Source organism: Rosa chinensis, chromosome 4 (assembly GCF_002994745.2).
Source record: "Rosa chinensis cultivar Old Blush chromosome 4, RchiOBHm-V2, whole genome shotgun sequence".
Taxonomy (NCBI): Eukaryota; Viridiplantae; Streptophyta; class Magnoliopsida; order Rosales; family Rosaceae; genus Rosa; species Rosa chinensis.
Window position 1 is genome coordinate 45,586,079 of NC_037091.1, and position 26,438 is coordinate 45,612,516.

At 43.7% G+C, this 26,438-nt stretch overlaps 2 protein-coding genes across 2 annotated transcripts; both read right to left on the reverse strand.

Annotated features, from left to right (window-relative positions):
- Positions 1-2,626: 2,626 nt before the first annotated feature.
- On the reverse strand, positions 2,627-3,974 carry LOC121052591. The gene is made up of 3 exons (XM_040517923.1): positions 3,231-3,974; positions 3,003-3,146; positions 2,627-2,926 (listed from the first exon to the last, which is right to left on the reverse strand). The coding sequence occupies exons 1-3, from the start codon at positions 3,943-3,945 to the stop codon at positions 2,631-2,633; spliced, it is 1,155 nt and encodes a 384-aa protein (XP_040373857.1). The 5' UTR covers positions 3,946-3,974; the 3' UTR covers positions 2,627-2,630.
- A 5,232-nt stretch (positions 3,975-9,206) lies between these two features.
- Positions 9,207-11,418, reverse strand: LOC112199405. The gene is made up of 2 exons (XM_024340429.2): positions 11,265-11,418; positions 9,207-9,960 (listed from the first exon to the last, which is right to left on the reverse strand). Exon 2 carries the CDS (start codon positions 9,910-9,912, stop codon positions 9,355-9,357), a length of 558 nt encoding a protein of 185 aa, XP_024196197.2. The 5' UTR covers positions 9,913-9,960; positions 11,265-11,418; the 3' UTR covers positions 9,207-9,354.
- Between the last annotated feature and the right edge of the window lie 15,020 nt (positions 11,419-26,438).

The window sequence follows — 26,438 nt, forward strand, 5'->3', positions numbered from 1 at the left end:
GGAGGGAAAGGTCGTTCTGGAGGCAATTCATAGCGGAGAATGCGGAAACCACTCAGGCGCCAGATCCTTAGCCAATCGCACAATACGGCAAGGCTATTTTTGGCCTACTCTCGGCGGTGATGCCCGCCAGATGTCGAGATCATGCCACAAATGCCAACAATTTGCTGATCTCCCACATGCACCGGCGGAACCACTATCGGTCATCATCGCTCCATGGATTCACTCAACTTGGGGCCTGGATCTGATGGGAAAATTTCGAACCGCCAAGGGCCAGTTCAAGTACATCATAGTTGCTATCGACTACAACAGCAAGTGGATAGAGGCGGAGCCACTAACGGCAATAACTACCGCCAAGGTAATTCACTTCCTCTGGAAGAACATCTACTGCCGTTACGGTGTCCCACACACAATAATCACAGACAACGGCACACAGTTCAACAACAAGGAGCTCATCTCTTTCACCGCCAACTTGGGTACCAAGATGAGTTTTGCATCTGTCGCCCACCCCCAGACCAACGGTCAGGTCGAAGCAGCAAACAAGATAATCAAAAAGCTGCTGAAGAAAAAACTCGACAAAGCAAGGGGTCTATGGGCGGAGAAACTCCCGGAAGTTCTATGGGCCATCAGAACAACCCCAACTTCCGCAACTGGTGAAACTCCTTTTTGCATGATGTTCGGGACGGAGGCTGTCCTGCCTATTGAGGTTACTCAACCTACCGCCAGAGTCGAGGGCTACCGCCCAGAAACCAACACTGACGGCATCAACCTGGACAAGGACCTCCTGGAGGAAAAGCGACACAAGGCCCACTTATGCAACCTGCAAAACAAGCAGCGGGTATCGAAGCCCGGAACCTCCAACTGGGGGACTGGGTAATGAAGGAAGTCATTCCACCGCCAACAAAGCTTCGCCCAACTTGGGAAGGTCCATACAAAATTGTGGAAGTCGTTAGCCCAGGCACCTTCTACTTAATGGACAAGGATGGCGTCACAACGACCCACCCTTGGAATACCGAACACCTTCGGTATTATTACAAATAGTCATGCCGCTACCCAAAGGCATCTTGACTTAGCTAAATTTTTGTTCAATATTTAGCTAAGGGAAGCTACCCAACGGGTACTACCCCTCTTTTGTAAACGCTGATCAGTCAGCTATCAATGAAACGAGGAATTATTCAAACCATTGTTACCAAGTCTAGCACTGAGGGAAACTGGCAATGCTAGGAATCGTCAGCGGACCACGTCCGCTACGTTGTGCACTTGGACCAATTTTAATTCCTTTAATGTTTCATTGCTTGGCAAAAGAAAAATCTCTAAGTCAAAACTCTAGCGGTACAAACATATCATGACAAACGTCAAACTTTGAAATTTCATTTCAGGGCTGAGACTCCCCACCCAAAGTTGTTCATTACTTCAAAATGTCGAAACTCAACCAACAAAAAAAAAAAAAAAAACCACACATGTAGGAGCTCAGCTCTTCGGGTTGGCTTCAACATCTCCACCTTCCGCAGGCGGCTGTGGTTGTGCGCGGCTTGTTTGGTTAGACCCTCTGGCTGTAGGACTTGGAGTCTCTATGGTGCCATCCGGCCGAGTGTGTGCCGCCAGGAAACCGGCACGGGACACCTCCGACTGGGTAGGCAGAGGAGTCTGCTGAGAACCATCCGCTGGCTGTGCACCACTTTCCCCGCTTCCCGAGCGAACACCTTCAGGCTGGACAGGAACCGCAGCTTGCACCGGCGAAGCATTTTGGACTGGCAGAACAGGTGGCTGGGACGCCTTCGCAAAGTCAATGGCGCCCCTCTGCTTCAGCATCTCCACGTTGGCTAGGGCGCCGGCCTTCGCCGATTCAGTCATCGCCTTTTTGTACTCCGCCGACTGTTTGAATTTCTCCACAGCGGCGGCAGCGGCACGGGTCCCTTCGTCCCGCAGGCGAGCTACCTCAGCCTCCAGTTTCGTCACCGCTGCTTGCTTGGCGACAGACTCCCGCTGCAGGATATCAATCTTTTTCTCCTGCAGCAGAGACATGTCTTGTTCCATCCTGGAGATGTGGTTGTTCCGTTCCACGTCCCGTCGGATTGCCACTTCCAACTTGCCGCGAGCATCCGCGGCGTCGCAATCCGCCTTCGTCAGGCGCCGCTCCACATCTGCCAGCCTGTCCTTGGCGTCCCCCAGCTCCCTCTCGAGACCGCTGATCTCGTCCCTGAGCTGCCGCTCAACCCCGGGCTGCTTCTGCCCTGCCATGAACATCTCATGCAGCCCAACCTAAACCCGTCAATCGCCGTTGGGCGGGAAATCCCCGCCAGACCACCAAACCCCAGTATCTCGCAGAGGTGGTAGAGAAATCCCCGTTCATCGTCAGTCATGAACTCGGTATAGGCGGCAAACGAGTCCAGGTCACTCGCAGGCGCCTCTTCTGCAGTGGCCACTGGCGCCTTCGGCGGAGCTTGGCGGGCCTTCTTTTGCTGGCGGACCCCGATAACCTCAGCATCATCATCATCCTCCTCGTCGGAGTCATCCTGTCGACGCTTCCGCAACAACCGCGTCTGTCCAACGGCCGCAGGCCTTGGCCCCCGTTGCTGTTGACCCACCGTAGCGGTAGCCCTCGCCGGCCGCACCACCTTCTGTGGCCCACGTCACACGTTGGGCACTCTCTCTGTCTGCGGCGCGGCGCCAGACCCCTTCTTTCCACCCCCCACATTGGCACCCGTCTGAACAACGGGTAGGCCGTCGGCGCCAAGGTGGGAGTGCAGCGGCATTGGCAGCACCACCGGAACCTCGGATGGGCTCACCGCCAGCGTCACCGGATCTATCACTGTCCTTTGAGCCGCATCCCCTGAGGCATACATGGCCTCCAAAAAGTTGTCAATCTCCGCGCGGTCCATGGCTTTGGCAAAGGCGTCACGGCTCCTAGCGTTACCTGGCGGCGTCTCTAAACAAACAGAAAGCAACTCAGTCAACCACAGGGCCAAATTAACTAAGTGTACAAGGTAGCGGAGATTTCTTACCAACGGCGCGAGTCAATCGTTGATCGACCAACAGCTCCCAACCGGTAAGTAGGCGAAAGTCCAACAAATTGCGATTCCGCCAGCAACCTTGGATGCGCGCCACACGACACTCTTCTTCACGAGTCAGGTTGTAGCGCAAGCCCACTGCAAAACAAGGATAAACGTTAGCAAGGTTCAAGACTAAGCACAACGTAAACCGCCAGCAATATTCAGCGGAGACTGACAAACCACCTCGGATAGGTTGGAACTCTGACTTAATCCTAAACGCCGGTTCCCCGTCATTGGATTCCTCCTGATATTCCCACCCCGTCGTGGCAACGCAAAAGGTGTCCCGCCAATACGACATAGAATCCCTCAGGTTCTCTATCAACTTGGGGGCTCCCTGGCGGCGACTTAGGTTCACTTGACCTCCGCAGCCCTGACGCTTCACATACGTCAGCTCATAGAAATGCAGCACCTCCGCCACGGTTGGTCCCTCACAGCCGGACAACCGCCACAGCGAAGTCATCGCCAACATCAATCGCCACATGTTGGGGCAGACTTGCCCAAAGGCTAGGCCGAACTCGCACACCAAGATCTGAAGACTGGGCACGAGCGGTAGTGTCACTCCCTGGCGGAATATTGCCTCATGCACAGCGGCAAACCCCGGGCGAAGAATTGAAGCCTTTTCATCCACCGTCGGTGGACGCAGTTTAACCGCGCCGGGCAACCGAAACATCCGCTTTATCCGGTTGACATTGGCAACGGTCATCCGCCCTCTCGCCTCGTCAACAGGAATCCCATCCGGAAGAACCCATGCCGATTCGGTATCCTCCCCTGTCGCATCTCCCCCGTCAGCGGAGCCACTGGCAGCGCTGTTACTTGCCAACCGCTCCTCACGCCTATTCTGAGCAGCGGCGGCCTCCCTGGCCCTAGAACTCTCGGGGCGCGAAGCACGACCCATTACTACTTCCCAGGGTATGGTTTGTAGCGGCTCGATGTCTAGGGGTTCTGGCAGTGAGGTTCCTGCACGGGCAGACGGACGCAACGAGTCAATAAAATTCCTATCCGCCGCGCTGAATGACACGTCAGACCCGGAATCCTCACTGCTCGAAATCTCTACGATGCTAGCCATCCCAAACCCTAAAACCCAAACCGGTCAGTTTACACAAGATCTAGCCTTTACCTATATTCGTTTAGTGCAAAAACATCAAGAACAATTACCCAGAAAAATACCAAAACAAGAACAAATGCACACTCAACCCAGATTCGACCATCTAGCAAAACCCAAAACCCCAACTCTCTGTCAAACACCATAACCTCCCTCAAATCTCTCTCTACACCCTCGGAGAACACCAAAGAAGCAACATCACACCATTAACAGAAGTAGCAAAACCCAGAAACCACCATTGCAGATTCAATGAAACAGGAAAAGGATTCGAAATACCAACCTCACGTCGAAGCTGTGGCGTGCAACTCGTCTTCACTGACAGATATTTCGTCCTCTCGAGTCCGACAGCTCCACGCAAACCGGGGAATCTTCTTCGCAATTCACAGACGAACAAGGCTCGAAGGAGGCGACTTAGATTTGAAGATTTTCCAGAAGTGTCGAAACTCGCTGAGTTCCCCCCCTTTTATGTCAACATCAAGCAATCCTGAGCCGTCCGCTAGAAAACGACATCACGTAGCAACCGTACACGTGTCCCACGTCTTCACTAACTCCCCGGATTAACCGAGGCGTCGCCTCGGTTACGAAATCCATCATTACTCGCATTAATGTCGAGAAGACGGCTAGGCTTAGGAGACAAGCCTCCAGACGCTAACCCTTTAGGAGTTGGCCACGTGTCAACCGTCGTCTCCTTTAGCTTCCAAGGGAAGTAACCACTTGAGAAGAAAACCCCCAACCATTGGAAGTCTCCGCTGAGCGAAACCCCGCCAGCGGATCTTCACTTGTCATCCTCCAAGTGGAGTCTCCGCTAAGCGAACCCCGCCAGCGGATCTTCACTTGTCATCCTCCAAGTGGAATCTCCGCTGAGCGAAACCCCGCCAGCGGATCTTCACTTGTCATTCTCCAAGTGACGGAGTCTCCGCTGAGCGAAACCCCGCCAGCAGATCTTCACTTGTCATCCTCCAAGTAGAGTCTCCGCTGAGCGAAACCCCGCCAACGGATCTTCACGTGTCATTCTCCAAGTGACGGAGTCTCCGCTGAGCGAAACCCCGCCAGCGGTTCTTCACTTGTCATCCTCCAAGTGGAGTCTCCGCTGAGCGAAACTCCGCCAGCGGATCTTCACTGGTCATCCTCCAAGTGGAGTCTCCGCTGAGCGAAACCCCGCCAGCAGATTTTCTCACTTGTCATCTCCCAGGTGATAGTCCACTGAGCGAAACCCCACCAGCGGAACTTCTCTTGTCACCATCGAAGTCTCCAACGGAACTTCTCTCGTCATTCGGTAAACGGGGCGTCCTCCGCTACACAGCACACCGCTAGCGGACCCCCCTTTCTCATCTGACAAGCTGCGTACTTTATTCAGCGCAATACCGCTCAATAAAATACCACCAAGCACGTCTACTTGACGCTGCTTCCTGCTACATCTAGCGGGGGGACTTCCGCCAGCGGCGGATCCCGAGGCCACGCCTCTCTGACAACGCGGCCACGCGGAGTTACGGTCAGAATGTCCCTACGGGACACGGGGACTAGTCAACAGTCTACGACAGCCCTGATCAGGTACGTTGACCCCCGTGACTTGGGTGCTAAGATTGGGCTCGCAACCCAACACCCTCTGCTCCGTGCAGCTCCCCCTCAACAAACAATAATAGCGACCGTCCGTAGGTCCATCTTAGCCGGGGAGTGGGGGACTCCCTGGGGGGCCTAGCAGGGGCCCACCCGAAAAGGCACAAAGCGTTGGCTCAGTAAATCCATGGTTGACGACGCACTGACGCTAATTATGCTTCTGCAAAGTCTAGCGGGAGAAACGCTTCAAACCGCCGATCAACTCCCCAACCAAGATTGCCCTCCTTGACTGGGGATTTGGGGGACTTGTACATACATGTGCATTTGCAAGCATAATTAGCTATAATGAGCCACGCTCATTGTACCGCCAGGGGTACCAACGCCCACCATATGAGTGACTGGCGTAAAGACAGCTAGCCGGGTTACCGCTTGAGCCCCGGATCAACCCCAAAGCACCGCCGACGAGCCACCACGCGCCGTGTCAAGTTAGCATCAGAAGCTACTGAAACTGGGAACTGAAGCACATCAGTCCCACATCGAAAACAAGGAGAAGATCATCCTCTTCCTCACCTATAAAAGGTCCTCTCCTCTCTCCTCATTAATTACGCATTTACTACTCATTATTGTTATGCTACCTATATGCATTGACTGACTTAGGCATCGGAGAGTTGAAGACCGCCCAACGCGGTCTCCCTCTAACGCTCTGTCTTGTGTTTGGCAGCTAGCAGTAATCCTCAGAACGGCAGAGTAGCGGTCCGCCTGCCGGACCAGCGTTAGACCAAGGTTTGGCTACCGCCAGACTTTTGAGCATTAACAAGTGGGTTATTGTAATTCACAACATTCAATAACTATATGCACATTAGCAATGTCTGAGTGGACATGCAAATGTGGGTACAAACAGCTATATCGAAGCCACTAAAACCCCATCAATGTTGATTGCATAGTCATCATCGTCGTCGTCTGGAATTGAATTCATTTTGCCGCCGCTGCCGCCGCCTTCCTGGAACTAGTGCGCACGAAACCTCCATCCACAGATTTGTCTTGATCCAAATAAGCCCAACCATTACTGTTCTACCTCAAGCAAAGCAATCTCGGAGGTCTAGACCATTTATCGCCAGTCTGGCAGCATCCCAAAGGAGCCGAGGCGGCGTCGAAACGCCACCAGAAGAGAGCTAGAGATGTCGCGCTGCCGCAACCTTAGTTTTTCTTGAGAGAGAGAATTTTAGGGTTTTGGAGAAGGGTTTTTTACATCAACAGTGTTTGAACACTTCGAGGACTTTTATAACGATACCTAAACTTTCAAAGTTATCAATGTGATACATGAACTCATTTTTTTCTATCAACGTCATACCTCCGCCCATATTCCGTCACGGTGCCGTTAAATATAAAGCATGTGACTTCCACGTGACTGGATTTTGAAGGATAAAGGCCCAGTTTGGGATTGCTGTGCTGCGAGAAGAAACACTTCTGATGTTGCTGCGAGAAGAAGCAGCTGATGTGTTTGGTAAACTATTTTTAAAAGTGCTGTGTGAACCAAAAGCAATTTCTGAGTGTTTGGTAAATTGTAAGTAAAAAGTGTTTTGGTTTGGTATAATTACCAAAATGGGCATAGATGATAAAAGATGCTACTAAACTACATAACTTTGTTTTATGATTATGTAACTATACCAAATTAAATAATTTCTCATGTATTGTCCTTGTACACTAGTTTAAATTATCAATTCATCACTTTTATCTCAATATGTATATTAATTCTACAAATTATATAAGCAATTTTAGTTTTTTGTAATTTGTTTGCTTATATATTGCTTGGATCAAATAAAAGATTACATTAAACCCTTAAATATTATACAAATGAGTTGAGAATATTACACAAAACATGCCCCCACCATGGTATACGGGAAACATTACACAAAATGTATTAAAGTCAATACAACTTTGCAACTAAATGCTAAGTAGATGCATTCATTAGACTTTGTGCAATTGTATTTCTTAACATCTCCATTTCTTGTCTTCCCGGACCATCTTCTTCATATGCATTGTCTTCCGTCTCTTCATTGTTGTCTTCACTTGAGTAATCTTCACTTTCATCAAAATCATGATCTTGTTGAGCATATCTTCTTATGTAGTTACGAAGAGCCATTGTAGCAATAACTATTTTCACTTGTTTATCATAAGGAAAGCTTGGCATATCACGTAAAATACTCCACTTTTTTTTCCATACCCCAAAAGTGGTCTCAATAACACTCCTAAGTGAAGAATGTGCATGATTAAATATTTCTTTATGACCCGTCGGTTCATCACCTCTACCAAAATGTGGAAGGTGATACCGCTCACCTTTATACGGTCCTAAAAAACCTTTCATTTGTGGGTATCCGGCATCCACCACATAATATTTTCCTGAAATTAAAAGTTATAATGAATGATTGATTATGATATAATTTAGGATTATTATTTGTGCAATGTAGGTAAAAAAAAATTACCATTTGGGGGTTTAGGAAAATTTGATTGAGGATTGCGGAAAGCCGATAAAAATACTCTACTGTCATGGGCACTGCCTTCCCACCCTGCACATGCAAATGTGAATTGCATGTTGAAGTTGCATATAGCCAAAATATTTTGGGTGGGTGTTCCTTTTCGGCCAATGTATGGCACTTGGTCACATGGAGAAATTGAAGCTTGAACATGAACACCATCAATAGCGCCAATACAATCCTACAAATTATTTGTAATAGGTATTAAAAAAAATTTCTAATTAATGTTGCATAACAAAATAGCAACCATTTATGTGTGTGTGTGTGTGTGATGACATATTCAATTTATATAAATGGAGCAAAAAATCAAAGCATATAAATCAAAACATTATACATACCTTAAAATGAGGCATGTATCTTGAGTCATTTAGAATTTCATTTGGGATGCTTGTAAATTCGGGATCTTCTGGCTTTATGAGCACTTTCGCCATATTATACAAAATCTTGAGTATTTTATCAAAATATCTACTAACCGTCTCACCAGAACGTTGAAAACGCTCTTGTGTATTCCTATTGGTTTGACCTTGTCCCAAAATATATAGAGACATAGCTAACATTTCAACGGTACTTATGTTTTTTGAACCCTTCAACATCTTCTCAACATCATTCAATAGCATTAAGAAGCAGTTTTTATCCATCCTAAACTGGTTATAACACCTACTTTCATTCCCCTCTAACACTTCCATTAACCAAATATAACCTATTTGGGAGCTTGTCATACATGGAGTTTTCTGAATGTACTTTTCAAGATAGAGTTGAATAAGACGACCAGTTACACATATAAGTTGGTCTATCTCCTCCTCATCTCCAGAAGCCTCCATACTTCACAAAACAAACCTGCCAATTTATACTTGTTCATCAAATTTCAAAATATAAAATGGCTGTAACAATGAAAGCATAAACATGTAATGGAGCAGGAAGCAAAGAATTCAAAGAAACAAACAGAAAGCAATAATTCAAAGATGCATCAATATCACTTTCAGCTTAGTAAAATAAAGTACCGTACACAATGAACATCACGCAATCTTAGTTCCTGGAAAATCACAAAAATAGAAAGGAGTTCAGCTTAGGTCTAAACAACAAGCAACACACATCTTATTACAAAGTAGGATCAGCCTACTAAATTTTCAGCTTTTTTCTGATTAAGAATCAGAAACTGGAGCTTGAAATCAAGATCTGTCATAATAGAAAACATCTCTCGCTTCTCTTGAGAGTAGAACAACTCTGTTGCAAACCACCATAGCTTGGTACCAGTTTCTGCTCCTGGTAAAGTTGCAACAACTCGCATCACCTCCTGAATACTAGTTCCTTGTTCTGTACTAGTATTACGGACAGATGTAGCTGTACTCCTACTCTCGACTACTTCAACAAGACGATCAATTTGTTTAGACAATTGAGCTGCACCTCCCACCTTTTCTTTCTTCCCCTTTGGCCCTCCCATAACTCCTTTATCTTTTTTTTCTTTATTACACCCAGTTTGGCTCTCCACAGTTTTTCTCTTTTTCCCTCTTGGTTCACCTTGCTGGTCCATCTCCTCATCATCTCCAGAAATGTCATTATGCTCAGAATCCTCCACCACCTCTTCAATATCTATAGTAGCTGAGGGAATCATGACAGAGTGACCTAGGGCTGTGCTACCCCTAAACATGTTATCATAAACAGCCATCATTTCAGGACTAATTCCAACGTCACGAAATTTGCGATACTCTGGATTGATCTACAAAAGAAGAAGATAAGAGAAGATTGTTACTTATAATAATATTGATTACAAAGATTTCCAGCAAATGCAAACAATAAATATATCTCTAATCAAATATATCTCCATCGATAAATTTATTTCTTAAACTTGAATAAGCACAGCTCATAAGCACAGTTCAAAAAATAATATATGATGATTCTCCCTAAATCCATGGATACACACAAAACTCTTCACTACATTTGTAGCCTTACTATACAAACAAAAGCTTGAGCAGAAAGCATTGATTACTCTCTACACACTGCAGAACGTGCCAAAGCAAAACCAAAAATCAATGCTTTAAAGGCTACCCCAAAGCCTCTTTAATCATGGTGGTACCTCACTTTGACTTCAAAAGCAGCTAACAAATGCAATTGATCGACTTTAATCTTGAAGTCAAAGTGAGGGTACCATCATCTCAAAATGCTTTCAATGCTTTCATTTTCGTCTACACATAGATCATTGTTGAAATAAAATAGAGCAACGGTAAACATGTACTGAAGCTGAATAGAATCATCAAGATGATTTATTGTTATCTTAATGCTAGCCAAAAGAAGCATGCATGATAAAATTCCAAAAGGCTTTGCAGACAAGCAAGCAGATCAACAGAAGCTAAATAAACCAAAATTCATACCATCACAAGGCAATTGGAAGGGCCATAACAAAGGGAAAGCCTAGAGTTTAAAATTTTAAATGACCAAAGTATAAACGAGGACTGGTTTTGCACGGATGTAGGGTATAAAAAGAGAGCTGCTTCTTTGTGATTTGGTTTATATATCTACATCTGATACCCTTCTACTTTATATGAACTTTTTCCCTCCTCCAAATATTGTAAATGCATTTGGAACTGAAACTGATCGGTTGGCATTGCTGAAAATCATAGAATATATAACCACTGATCCGTGGCTTCCTGAACTCATGAAATGAGTACTCTTTAATTCACTTCTGAACGTGCCAAAGCAAAACCAAAAATCAATGCTTTAAAGGCTACCCCAAAGCCTCTTTAATCATGTTCTTACTGAATACTAAACGAAATTCAAATAACACTTACTGAGATCAAACCAAAACAACCAAGCAGTCATAAAATCCCAACTCAAATCTCTGCATGCCGGAAATGAATAAAACCAACTACTCCAACTTTTCGAAAAACATAACATGACCAAATCACAACCCAAAAGTCAGGTGCCATTCTTTCATAACAAGAACAACACAAGTATTATTAGTTCAGAGAGCCAAGAGAGAGCCAAAAAAATTAAAACCACAAGCAGAGAAGGAAAAATACACACCTGAATTTTGGATTCCCACCACTCAGCAGGTGCATCAACAGTCTTCCTAGTCGGATCCCATCCAATACCAGTTTCCTTATGCAATAGTGAACTCCACAATTTCCAATCATTTTTAAGTGAATCCCACTTATTTTTCAATTGACTTTTATCATAATCCCTTTTTATCAAAATGTGTACCAGGTCTGTTTCCCTTGGCCACTTCCTTAACAGCTATATCACAAAATATAGCTACTACCTCATCAGGCCATGTGGCTTTTCGTTTTCCAGATCCCTCATTTTCAGTACCGGTGGATTTCGTCTTTCCCATCTAAAGATAACACATGCCTAGTAGTAAACAAACAATTGTTATAAACTACCATATCCAACACCTAACATGATCCTTACACAACAAAGCTGCTGACCACAATAAAGATCTAGATATATACCTAATTTCAAACCATAGGATTCAATGGCCAATTTGTAACTGGAACTAGGGACCAGAATCCCAGGTAGCATCATAAGCCCAGAAAATTATCAAACTATGAAATTGTGGAGGGACTGGAATTGAATTGAAAGAGTGAAAAAAAAAAATTCCCATGTAGCATCATAGAGGCCCAGAAACGAAATCAAACTATGAAAATGTGGAGGGACTGGAGTTGAATTGAAAGAGTGAATCTTACCCTATCTCTGCCTGCGGAAATTTAGTACCCAGAATACTACAAATCGACCAAATATAGAAACAGGGCCACAGCTCTTGTTTCGATCTGTGACTACTTGTTCTGCAGGGGACGTATATAGAGAAAAGTAAGAACTTTAGAGGAGAGAATAAGAAGCGCAGCAAATCGAAGCAGTTTCATCAACATACTATAAATTTGGGGAGAGATGGAGAAGGAGGACTTACAGTGAGTTTGATTCTCTAAATTAATTCATCAGTTTCTGAATCAATTTGCTGTTGAGATCGATCTCTCGAGAGTTGGTACGCTTTCAAGAGCTTGGAGCACAGATCGATCTCTCGAAAGTTGGTACGCTTTGAAGATATTAGAGCACAGATCGATCTTTGAAGATGTTGAAGAACAGATCGATCTTTGAAGATGTTGGAGCACATATCGATCTTGGAAGATATGTTGACGGCAGCCCAGATAGAGAGAGAGAGAGGCGGTGACAGAGCGATCTTGGAGCGCAGAACGATCTCTCAAGAGTTGGTACGCTTTGAAGATGTTGGAGCGCAGATCGATCTCTCCTATGTGTTGACGGCAACCCTGCGTCCCAGCGTGTTAAGAGAGAAAGAGAGAAAACCCTATTGGCAATGTAATTGTTACAAAAGGATGAGGACATTATTCGTCATTTCGTAAATTTCATTAAATAAACACTGTTCACTCCGTGTTTTCCCCAGAATCAGAATCCAAAAGCTACTCCGAAGGTGCTTCTCACTTTTAGCTTCCATGAGAATCAATTTAGCCCAAAAGCAGCTTCTATAAAATTTACCAAACACTATATATTATGCCCAAAAGCATAATCTATCTCAAAAGCAGGTCTAAAATCTATCCCAAACTGGGCCTAAGTAGAGAAACAAAAGTAGGCCACTTGCTCGATCATCCAACTACAAGACCAAACAACTTAAGAAGTGTACCAACAGTAGTAGTACGAGTTCCCATCCCTTGTTTCAACTTCAACTCACGGTTGATCCATGTTGTACTTTTGAAAGACAAGGCCAATATTTGGTTATTATTCATCGGCGGTATTGATGGCTTGCTTGATTACCACTCCTCTTGTCAGTATTGCTGAGGAGAAGCACATTTAATCTGCAGAGTGTGCCATTCACGTTATCTTCCCCATCTTTCCGAGCACACAAGAAGAAGATATTTTCTTTTGGCTTCCATCAAAAAGCTTCATTTTTATTCAGGACTTCACAACCTTAGCATTTAACCTCCACTACTGCAAAAACACTAGAAATCAGTGCAAGGATAGGCATACTTTTGATAGGTCAACTTTTTCATTTGACAATGTATCAAAAACTCGAGCAGTAGCAGATGAGATCAATCACATAGATATGTTGCTTTCACAAAAGAAGAACCAATAATCACATCCAAAAGTGGTATAATGAAACATTTAGCTGCAGATAGAAGAAACTAATTATTTTCTTGTTAGAGCAGTAAAAGACTGGCTGTATTTTAATGCTAAGAATTTACTAATCACCCAAACAAGACAACTATGAGCAGATTATGAAGGTGTTTGATCGGGCTATCATTACATCTTAATATTGTTCAGATGTAAATGCTTGAACAAAAAAACAAATGATTGCCAAAATCAAATGCAAGCAATTATTCACTCAGCTATGAATGTAAATTCAAATGCAAATTAGATAACAGGAAATTAATAAATCTATCAAAGGATTCAACAACACTTAACACAGATTTAGACCGCAGTAGCACCAACTAGTTTTCTGAGTATGGTACTAGTACATGTAGAAAATTTCCTCTTATGATCCCGCTTGCCAGTGTATTCAAGGTGGCGAATAGTGAGCACACAGTACTCTTATGTCCAAAGATTCGAAGTTAATTTCATATTCAAATGTTATGAGAATAACATTCCCCTTGTTTCTGCCATGAAATGCAATCTCCTCAAACTGAGGCAGAGACATAGGTTGAGAGCCAGGAATAGTTTCCGTTGTCTAGGTAGAAGAATTTATGCAAAACAAGGCCAATTTTTTGACCCCCTAGATGGACAAATTTATAATAAAGTGGAGTGGAAGTGTTGGGATCATCACTCAAAAAGCTACAGAGCAAATCTGGGACCTGTGGCAATTGCAGAGGTTGGTTCAGGGCTTGCAACGAGAAATGAGGAAGACCTTTATGTTGGAGGTGAAAGATCCCACATTGGAAAAGTGACAAATAAAATATAACTTATAAGTGGGTGGATCTCACCCAATTGTACCGAGGCCTTTTCTGATTAAAACCCAACACCTATTGGGTGGTTAAGTTGGGACAATATCGGTACCAATGGTGGGCCACGGGCCACGCTTGTCGTTGTTTCCAATCATGGACCTAGTTTGGGTTCATTAAATTGGCCATCGGAAGTTTCCGATTGGATTATTGCCAAGTGTCCGATGTGGGCCTTGGATTGTTATGTGATTGGTCAAGTCTCAAATGTGGGACTTGTGACCCTATTTCCAATATGGAATCGGGTTTGTCAATTAATTCCACGTGCATACCTAGAGCTAGGTTGCACGTGAGGGGGCGTGTTGGAGATGAAAGATCCGACATTGGAAAAGTGACAAATAAAATATAACTTATAAGTGGGTGAATCTCACCCAATTGTACCGAGGCCTTTTGTGATTAAAACCCAACACCTATTGGATGGTTAAGTTGGGACAGTATCGGTACAATGGTGGGCCACAGGCCACACTTGTCGCTATTTAACATGGTCTCAGAGCGGGTCTCTCTCCAATTGCTTCGTCATCATGGACGTGGACATGGGTTCATTCATTAATTGATTCACCAATCTTCTCTCCAATCATGGACCTAGTTTCCAATGTGGGATCTTTCCTCTTCAACACGCCCCCTCACGTGCAACCTAGCTCTAGGTATGCACGTGGAATTAATTGACAAACCCGATTCCACATTGGAAATAGGTCACAAGTCCCACATTTGAGACTTGACCAATCACATAACAATCCAAGGCCCACATCGGACACTTGGCAATAATCCAATTGGAAACTTCCGATGGCCAATTTAATGAACCCAAACTAGGTCCATGATTGGAGAGGAGATTGGTGAATCAATTAATGAATGAACCCATATCCGGGTCAATGATGGCGACGTATTGAAGAGCAACCCGCTTTGATACCATGTTAAACAGTGACAAGCGTGGCCCGTGGCCCACCATTGTACCAAGGCCTTTTGTGATTAAAACCCAACACCTATTGGGTGGTTAAGTTGGGACAGTATCGGTACAATGGTGGGCCACGGGCCACGCTTGTCACTGTTTAACATGGTATCAAAGCGGGTCGCTCTTCAATACGTCGCCATCATGGACCCGGATATGGGTTCATTCATTAATTGATTCACCAATCTCCTCTCCAATCATGGACCTAGTTTGGGTTCATTAAATTGGTCATCGGAAGTTTCCGATTGGATTATTGCCAAGTGTCCGATGTGGGCCTTGGATTGTTATGTGATTGGTCAAGTCTCAAATGTGGGACTTGTGACCCTATTTCCAATGTGGAATCGGGTTTGTCAATTAATTCCACGTGCATACCTAGAGCTAGGTTGCACGTGAAGGGGCGTGTTGAAGAGGAAAGATCCCACATTGGAAAAGTGATAAATAAAATATAACTTATAAGTGGGTGGATCTCACCCAATTGTACCGAGGCCTTTTGTGATTAAAACCCAACACCTATCGGGTGGATAAGTTGGGACAATATCGGTACAATGGTGGGCCACAGGCCACACTTGTCGCTGTTTAACATGGTATCATAGCAGGTCTCTCTCCAATAGCTTCGTCATCATGGACCTGGATATGGGTTCATTCATTAATTGATTCACCAATCTTCTCTCCAATCATGGACCTAGTTTGGGTTCATTAAATTGGCCATCAGAAGTTTCCGATTGGATTATTGCCAAGTGTCCGATGTGGGCCTCGGATTGTTATGTGATTGGGCAAGTCTCAAATGTGGGACTTGTGACCCTATTTCCAATGTGGAATCGAGTTTGTCAATTAATTCCACGTGCATACCTAGAGCTAGGTTGCACGTGAGGGGGCGTGTTGGAGATGAAAGATCTCACATTGGAAAAGTGACAAATAAAATATAACTTATAAGTGGGTGGATCTCACCCAATTGTACCGAGGCCTTTTCTGATTAAAACCCAACACCTATCGGGTGGTTAAGTTGGGACAGTATCGGTACAATGGTGGGCCACAGGCCACACTTGTCGCTATTTAACATGGTATCAGAGCGGGTCTCTCTCCAATTGCTTCGTCAGCATGGACGTGGACATGGGTTCATTCATTAATTGATTCACCAATCTTCTCTCCAATCATGGACCTAGTTTCCAATGTGGGATCTTTCCTCTTCAACACGCCCCCTCACGTGCAACCTAGCTCTAGGTATGCACGTGGAATTAATTGACAAACCCGATTCCACATTGGAAATAGGTCACAAGTCCCACATTTGAGACTTGACCAATCACATAACAATCCAAGGCCCACATCGGACACTTGGCAATAATCCAATTGGAAACTTCCGATGGCCAATTTAATGAACCCAAACTAGGTCCATGATTGGAGAGGAGATTGGTGAATCAATTAATGAATGAACCCATATCCGGGTCAATGATGGCGACGTATTGAAGAGCAACCCGCTTTGATACCATGTTAAACAGTGACAAGCGTGGCCCGTGGCCCACCATTGTACCAAGGCCTTTTGTGATTAAAACCCAACACCTATTGGGTGGTTAAGTTGGGACAGTATCGGTACAATGGTGGGCCACGGGCCACGCTTGTCACTGTTTAACATGGTATCAAAGCGGGTCGCTCTTCAATACGTCGCCATCATGGACCCGGATATGGGTTCATTCATTAATTGATTCACCAATCTCCTCTCCAATCATGGACCTAGTTTGGGTTCATTAAATTGGTCATCGGAAGTTTCCGATTGGATTATTGCCAAGTGTCCGATGTGGGCCTTGGATTGTTATGTGATTGGTCAAGTCTCAAATGTGGGACTTGTGACCCTATTTCCAATGTGGAATCGGGTTTGTCAATTAATTCCACGTGCATACCTAGAGCTAGGTTGCACGTGAAGGGGCGTGTTGAAGAGGAAAGATCCCACATTGGAAAAGTGATAAATAAAATATAACTTATAAGTGGGTGGATCTCACCCAATTGTACCGAGGCCTTTTGTGATTAAAACCCAACACCTATCGGGTGGGTAAGTTGGGACAATATCGGTACAATGGTGGGCCACAGGCCACACTTGTCGCTGTTTAACATGGTATCATAGCAGGTCTCTCTCCAATAGCTTCGTCATCATGGACCTGGATATGGGTTCATTCATTAATTGATTCACCAATCTTCTCTCCAATCATGGACCTAGTTTGGGTTCATTAAATTGGCCATCAGAAGTTTCCGATTGGATTATTGCCAAGTGTCCGATGTGGGCCTCGGATTGTTATGTGATTGGGCAAGTCTCAAATGTGGGACTTGTGACCCTATTTCCAATGTGGAATCGAGTTTGTCAATTAATTCCACGTGCATACCTAGAGCTAGGTTGCACGTGAGGGGGCGTGTTGGAGATGAAAGATCTCACATTGGAAAAGTGACAAATAAAATATAACTTATAAGTGGGTGGATCTCACCCAATTGTACCGAGGCCTTTTCTGATTAAAACCCAACACCTATCGGGTGGTTAAGTTGGGACAATATCGGTACAATGGTGGGTCACTGGCCACGCTTGTCGCTGTTTAACACTTTATGGGGTGATTATGTGCTACGGGATTAAAGGTGAACATTAGACAATTGTTATTATTACCATGCTTATGCTCGAGAGCGAAAGGGTAACATCACTAACATGCAAGTAAGAAAGGGAATACGCAGCTTCCCAAAGATGGTGGGGTTGATGACCGTGCTTTCTCCGGTTGGGTGACATCAATGGTTGAGATTACTTAGTAAGTGATGAGTCACTTGCACCGCCGGTGTATAAAAGAATTTTCGCAATACAAGTGATGTCAAATTGGCTTAAAAACATCTTCAAAAGGTGATTCGTAGAATGACCCGTTTGGATTGTGGACCTATAAGAGTTAGCTATTAATGTTGATTAATCACAAACAATCTAAACGAACAAGTCAAGGAGATGGTGCAGTGGACATTGATTAGTGGTCGATTACTTAATTGAACTATAGACTTTTCTTGTGTTGAAATTATCAAAGAAAAGACTTATTGTGGAGCGTAGAAGAGAAAAGAAAGAATCATGACCTGGTCATTGAAAAGTTGTATGACATTTTAATCGATTATATCAGAAATGTATTTTTTATACTAATTCCATTTAATCTCCCTAACCTTTATACAATTATACACTCCTCACTATACTTGTCCAGTTTCCGCTTCAAAGATAAACGCGCCGCCATGGTCACCGGAGGCTTATCTTCAATTTCGTTTCTCCATTTGATTCTGCTATCGACACCGAGAGAGGCTTCTCCTCACTCGATTCGATGTTGCAGTGAGCGTTGGGTCACTCCGATCCCGATCAATTGAGATGATTTTGCTGTCGACATAGACGGAGGCTTCTCCTTGCTCGTTTCGATGTTGCATTGAGCTTTGGGTCACTCTGATCCAGATCAATTGGAAAAAGCGGCGAAAGAGGTGCAGGGATTGAACCCTTCCGACATGAACAAGCAACGACTCGAGATAAAGCAGCTCATGGAGGAGCTCAAAACATCGTCCGCCGAAGATGAGGAGATTGCTGCACATTTACAGGTGGGCCCGACCAGCTAAATCGGTTCCAGCTCTCTCTCTCTCTCTCTCTCTCTCTCTCTCTCTCTTTATATATATATATATGTATATGTATATGTATATGTATATTTTTTTTTGGGGAAAAAAAGCTCTATATATATTTGTTATAAATTTGATTGAAGTAACAAAACTCTAGTAGCTATTTCAATTTAAGCTGCATTGCTTTCTATTTTTTTGGTTTTACTGCCCCTACCTTTATTGCCTCCCAATAAACTTTTATGCCACATTTACTTACTTGGAATGGAGACTAATCATGAATCGGAGACAACTGGAATAGGAGAAGAAAGCAATCAGTATTGATCCCGGAGGAGTTGATTCATAAACCCATCTCTCCCCTTCGTAATCAAATTCCTGAGTATTCAGGAATCGATTCCTTATAAAGAGGTGGGACCTACATCCATTCCGATTCATTCATGTGTTAGTAAACGCATGAATATTTTTATCCGGAATCATTCAGATTCCTTTATGTGTTAGTAAACGCAGGAATACTTTTACCCCGTAATCATTCCCTCCCATTCCAAGTAAGTAAACATACCCTTATTGTCCTCTAATAAAACAATTTGAATTGATGCAATCTCCTCATTTTTGACCTTAATCAAATTTTTATTTGTCCAATTTTAGAGAAATTAGTCTCCATTCTCCCTTATAAATCTTTATTGTCCCCCAATAAAATAAACTTTTATTGAGGGGCAATATAAGTTTATTGGGGGTAATAAATATTTATAGAGGGGCAATAAAAATCTCCGGTGACTTATAAGATCTTCATCGACCTCTTTGGGGCCTCCGGTAAGGTTTTCAGAAAAATTTGGTAGCCTATGACTGGACTCTGGAGAAGTCTCCTATGGGTTCTCTGTCTTCCACACACATACATACACACACACACACACACACACACACACTCTCTCTCTCTCTCTCTCTCTCTCTCTCTCTCTATAACAAAGGAGTGAGAGCATAATAGTCTAAACAAAAAAACAAAAAACAAAAAACATAATTGGGTATTAGGGAAGGCCTTATTAGAGTTTTTATGGGTAAGTGGGAAAAAAGAAAGTGAGTGGTGTAAAAGAGAAAAAAGTCCCAAAAAATAAAAAAATAATAATAATTCAACCCCTCCAGAAAACAGCAAATAAACCAAGGGTGCGGCTGACAGGACCCGACCCAGGAATCGCCCCACTTACCTGGATACGAGCCTGCAGGGCCCACTTTAAGCGAAATCCTACCGAAAATTCGGCAGAACCTCCCCTAAAAATGGGCTACCCAAAATTTCACAAACCTGGACATGATTTCAACTATAACTTCTACTCAACCTACTATATCGAATTTACAATCCAAGCACATATATTACATTCAGAAAGTTCAAATCCCAATATAATCCTCCGTAAGTAACAACAAACCAAACAACAACATCCATCAAACTTAAAAGAAAGGTTTATCAGAGCAACACTAAACTAAGCCGATATCATACAAGGTAGGTTAAGTAATAACCTACGGACAAAAACGGAAGCGCTGATTCCCAAGTTCTTGAGCCTGGACGCAATCTCGGCTAATCTGAAATCTGGGCATTTGAAAACGAAGGGCCCAGGGGAAAACATATAAAATCCATTAGAGTGAGTGGACAAAACCGAAACTAGAATCAAAACAATTTATGGTATGCTTCCCCATTTCTCTTTTTAACAAAACCATCATGCAGCGAGTCTTTTTTTCCAAGAAACTCATTTGATTACTAGGAAGGACTGCTTCCTAGGCATCTCATGCCATCAGGGAGGGACTGCCACCCGATGACGCATCGGAAGGGACTGCCAACCGGAGTAGGAGGCGGTGATTAGTTAGGACTGCCAACTAGCCACAGGTAGTAGAAGGGACTGCCGACTAACTACCTCAAGTCATCTGGAAGGGACTGCCGACCAGATGACGCATCGGGTGGGACTGCCACCCGAGCTGTAGTCTGGAAGGGACTGCCAACCAGACTATTACCTAGAAGGGTCTGCCAACTAGGTAAGATACGCATGCGCCAAACTGGCCTCCTTGTCAACTGTTTCCTTTTTAATCCTTTTCTTTCCATAAAATCACATTTCAAAACTTAATACCATGCTGCATGCATTATTTAAATAAAAATAAAGGTCCACTCACAAGTGAATCCCGCAGCTAACCCTGCTGCCTGTCTGTGTCCTCCTCGCTCGAGGGCTCAGTACGTCCTGTCACAATAAAATAGGATATAATTAACCATATAATGAGATACTCTCAAAAACAACTCATTCCCCTCGGAATAAGCATCCGTTATTCACAAATGGTTATAAAACGCCCATCCATTAATTTGAGATTAAATTCTATCATTCCTTTACAATCTCAATGCCCTCTAACTCAAACTACTCAACCGATTTTTAATTCGATTCTCAATCGATCAAGGACTTCACTTAATTTAAATCTTCACAAGAACCTTTCGATAACTAAACAAATTTTTAATTCACTTCCTTCATCAAAAATTACCACCAAATTATAATATAAAACCTTTCCAAAAATTTCCAAATTCATTCTTAACCTTCCTTATTTCCACTCACATTTCCATCTCTAAATTTCAACTCCTCTCTAAATTCTCTTTTCCAAAACACAATCTCCACTCCAAACTCCTCCACAAAATAGAACAATTCCACATTCTTTCTTAATTTTTCTCTCCTTTGCAAAATCACAATTTCAACTCTAACAATCTCAAATTCTCTCTACTTCCTAACAAATAATTCATAATAGCCCTTTACCAAGAGTTTTCACCCAACACTACAAACATGACAAATCCATCAACCATGTTCAACATCACAACCAAAGAAAACTCAATATCAAACAAACTTCGAGTTTAACACAAACTCAAAGATTAAATTCAATTCCAATCAACCTATTTATTCCAAAATCAACTTCATAACCCACACAACTATCTCTAAACCTGCAGCAGCCACCAAAAACAAGCAAAAATATCCAGAAAAATCAAACAAGAACCCAAGAATTCGAGAGTTACTGTTCACGGTACTGTTCACAGTCTCAAACACCTTCAAATCTTCCTCCACAGCCCAAAACAAGCTGCAACAAGGTTAGGAACTCATTCAGCAACTCACCAACAACCAAAACCCAAAGAAATTTGACCGAAAATCGCCGGAAAACTGAGATCAAAGCAAAAATCCACTTTTTTCCATTTCTGCAATTTTCCTCATATCTCCAAAACCAAAGGTACCCAAGGTGAAATACTTACATTAGATGCAAGAGGAGGAAGAGAAGATCCTCTAATGGCCGGTGGTGCGGCCGGTGCCGGTGGTTTCACCGGAAAAAGTGGCTCCGGTTTGCAGAAAGAGAAAGAAAAGAAAGAAGAGAAAAGAAAGAAGGAAGAAAGGAAGGGGGGGGGCTGGAATCGGGAAACCGATTTCTCTCTCTTCCTTTTCTGTTTTTATTTCCTCTTTTCCACAATAATAAACTCATCTAAAAAAAATAACCATGCTATGAATAGTACTTTCTATTTTTGATCATAACTTTTCCGTAAAAACTCCGATTTAAACAAACTTCGTGTCCACGAACTCGATTTTGCGTCTTCTACGACAATCTCAAATAAATTTCCTAATTTACTGGACTAAAGAAAAAGTCACTCCTCGGTCAACCACGGTAAAAAGTAATTAATAGGTACGGGGCATTACAATCTCCCCTCCTTATAAAATTTCGTCCTCGAAATTGTACCTGTCAAGGAAAAAGATGTGGATACTGTTGCCTCATTTGATCCTCTGGTTCCCAAGTAGCTTCTTCAATCAGGTGATTCCTCCATAATACCTTAACCAAAGGTATAACCTTACTTCGGAGTACTTGCTCTCGACGATCAAGGATCTGCACTGGTTCTTCTTTATAGGTTAAATCTTCTGTAAGTGTAATGGGTTGAGCTGGTAACACATGTGAAGGATCAGTGATGTACTTGCGAAGCATGGAGACGTGGAATACATCATGTACTTGAGATAGTTGTGGAGGTAAAGCCAAGCGGTAAGCGACAAGACCAATTCGTTCCACAATCTCATAGGGACCCATATACCTTGGACTTAGTTTCCCTCGTTTACCAAACCTTACCACACCCTTCCAAGGAGATAACTTCAGAAATACCCAATCACCAACTTGAAATTCAAGATGCTTCCTATGTTTATCTGCGTAGCTCTTCTGTCTGCTTTGGGCCGTCTTAAGTCTCTCTCTGATCACCTTAACTTTATCTGTTGTGATTTCAATAATCTCAGGACCAATAAGTTGTCTTTCTCCCACTTCATCCCAACACAAGGGGGTCCTACACTGTTTCCCATACAAAGCTTCGTAGGGGGCCATACCAATACTCGAATGGTAACTGTTGTTATATGCAAACTCCATCAAAGCCAAGTGCTTATCCCAACTTCCTTTAAATTGTAGAGAACAAGCCCTCAACATGTCTTCCAAAGTCTGTATAGTCCGCTCAGATTGTCCATCAGTTTGAGGATGGAAAGCAGTGCTAAATTATAATTTTGTTCCCAAACATTTGTGAACCTTCCTCCAAAACTTCGATGTGAATCGGGCATCGCGATCAGAAACAATGGACTTGGGAACACCATGAAGCTTTACAATTTCGTCCACATACAACTTTGCCAGTTTATCCAAACTAAAGGTTTCTTTAACCGCCAGAAAATGAGCTGATTTGGTGAGTCGATCTACAATCACCCAAATACCATCATTACCATCCTGCGTACGAGGTAACTTGTAAATAAAATCCATGGTGAGATGATCCCATTTCCATTCCGGAATTGGCAAAGGTTGCAACAACCCCGACGGTTTTTGCCTTTCCGCTTTCACTTGCTGGCACACTAGACATTTACTCACAAAAGCTGCAATTTCTCTTTTCATGTTTGGCCACCAATAGTACTCTTTAAGAGTCCGATACATTTTTGTACCACCAGGATGCAGGGCATACGCAGAGTTATGAGCTTCATCAAGTATTTCTCGTTTAAGTGGTTCGACGTTAGGAACACAAAGTCTCTTCCCAAACATCAATGTCCCATCTCTTCGAATAGAAAACTCAAGTTGCCAACCACCACGAACACCTTCTTTAATCCCTTCAATTCTTGGATCAAGAGGCTGGTTTTCCCGTATTTTATCAATGAATACTGGTCTCACATGAAAACTAGCCACCAGAGTACCAACCTCATCAACCGATAACTCAACCCCCGTAGACCTCAACTCTGACAATAGGGGTACTCGAGTGGCCCTTAAATATGACAAAGTCACAGATGGGTTCCTACTAAGTGCATCCGCCACCACATTTGCTTTACCGGGGTGGTACTCAATGGTACAATCATAATCTTCAATCAACTCCATCCATCTTCGTTGTCTTAAATTCAAATTCGGTTGTGTAAACACATACTTGAGGCTTTTATGGTCAGTGAAGATCTGACATCTGGCTCCATACAGATAATGCCTCCACAACTTAAGAGCAAGTACAATAGCTGCCAACTCTAAGTCATGTGTGGGATAATTCAACTCATGTGGCTTCAATTGTCTAGAAGCATAAGCAATCACATTACCATGTTGCATTAGAACACAGCCTAAGCCTTGTCTAGAGGCATCACTGTAAATTACATACTCCCCACTATCATCAGGCAAGGATAGAATTGGAGCACTAGTCAGCCGACTCTTAAGTTCTTGAAAGCTCTGCTCACAATTCTCAGACCAAACAAATCTGACACCTTTTCTCGTTAACTTAGTAAGAGGAGCGGCAATTCTAGAAAAGTTTTGCACAAAACGTCGATAGTAACCAGCAAGACCCAAGAAACTACGAATTTCCGTCACATTGGTAGGTCTTTCCCAATTCAACACGGCTTCTATCTTTTGGGGATCCACACTAACACCACCAGCTGTAATGACGTGACCCAAGAATGTTACTTGGTCAAGCCAAAACTTACACTTACTGAATTTAGCATACAATTGGTGTAGCCGTAGAGTCTCCAACACAATATTCAAGTGCTTAACATGTAACTCCTCACTCTTAGAATAAACCAATATGTCGTCAATGAACACAATCACAAAGCGGTCAAGATACGGGCGAAACACCCTGTTCATGAGATCCATGAAAGCAGCGGGTGCATTAGTCAACCCAAAAGGCATAACAAGGAACTCATAATGACCATAACGTGATCGAAAAGCAGTTTTGGCTACATCCTCCTCTTTAATCCGTAACTGATGATAACCAGATCTCAAATCAATCTTTGAGAAAACTTTAGCACCCCTCAACTGGTCAAACAAATCATCAATGCGGGGCAAGGGATATTTATTCCTTATAGTCACCCTGTTTAGTTTCCGGTAATCAATACAAAGCCTCAAAGTACCATCTTTCTTCTTCACAAACAACACAGGTGCACCCCAGGGAGATACACTAGGTCGTATAAATCCCTTATCCGTTAACTCCTGCAACTGTACATACAACTCCTTCAGTTCCGCCGGTGCCATTATATAAGGTGCTTGAGAGATGGGTGTTGTACCTGGAAGTAAATCAATGGTAAAGTCTATCTCTCGCACCGGGGGCAATCCAGGCAATTCTTCTGGAAATACATCTGGATAGTCACCAACAACAGGAATTTGGCTAAGATCCATAACTTCGGTATTTGAATTCACCACATGTGCCAAATAAGCTTGGCAACCCTTACTCAACATCTTCTTAGCAGTTAAAGCTGAGATCATGCAAGATGGGAGAACCTCCCGTTCACCATAAAAGGTGACAACTGGCTTACCCGGACTCCGAAATAATACAGTACTACAAAAGCAATCCACTAAGGCATGATGCATCCGTAGGAAATCCATCCCGAGGATTACATCAAACTCCACTAACTCAAATGGAATCAAGTCCGCCTCTAAGCAAACTCCTTCTACAAACACTCCACAAAAACGATGTACCCATTCAATTCTATGTCTTTCCCCCGATGGTAGAACAACATGCCACTCTCCGAGTAGGAGAGATGGGGGCACATTAGCAAAGAAAGAAAACCTCTTAGACATAAAGGAGTGAGAGGCTCCAGGATCAATCAAAATGAAAGCTGGTTGACCAAAAACAATTAACATACCCATAATGACGTTCGGTGCAGTGCGACCCTCCTGCTGGGTCATAGCATGAAGACGGGCCTGGGTCACTGGACGCCCTCTCTGTCCACGACCCGGTTGTGTGCTGCTCCTGCCTGACAAACTGCCATGAGAACCCGAACTAGTAGCACCCACAGAGGTCTGACCCATACTCTGACCAGTAGTAGTGAAGGCTCCCTGAGTCAACTGAGGGCATTCTCTCCTGTAGTGACCCCACTGGCCACACTGGTAACAAGTCCCCACACCTGCCTGACACGGGCCTGCATGGTGTCTACCACAAGTAGCACACTGGGGATAGTCTCTCGGAATAGCCTGTCTACCAAAGCCTCCACTGGAACTAGCAGTGCCACCCCTGGACTGTCTCCTACCGGTCTGCCCAGGCCTCCTGAAGCGTCCCCTGAAACGCTGACGAGAGCTAGAATCTGAACTGCTCGGTCTACTGCCTGATGACGATGCAGAACCCGAACTAGAGGCAATTCTCTTAGATGGCCCCTGACTGGGACCGCCAATCTCCAAAGGTCGGGAACCGTCCAGATATCTAGCCTCACACCTCATAGCAGCCTCCACAGCTAACTT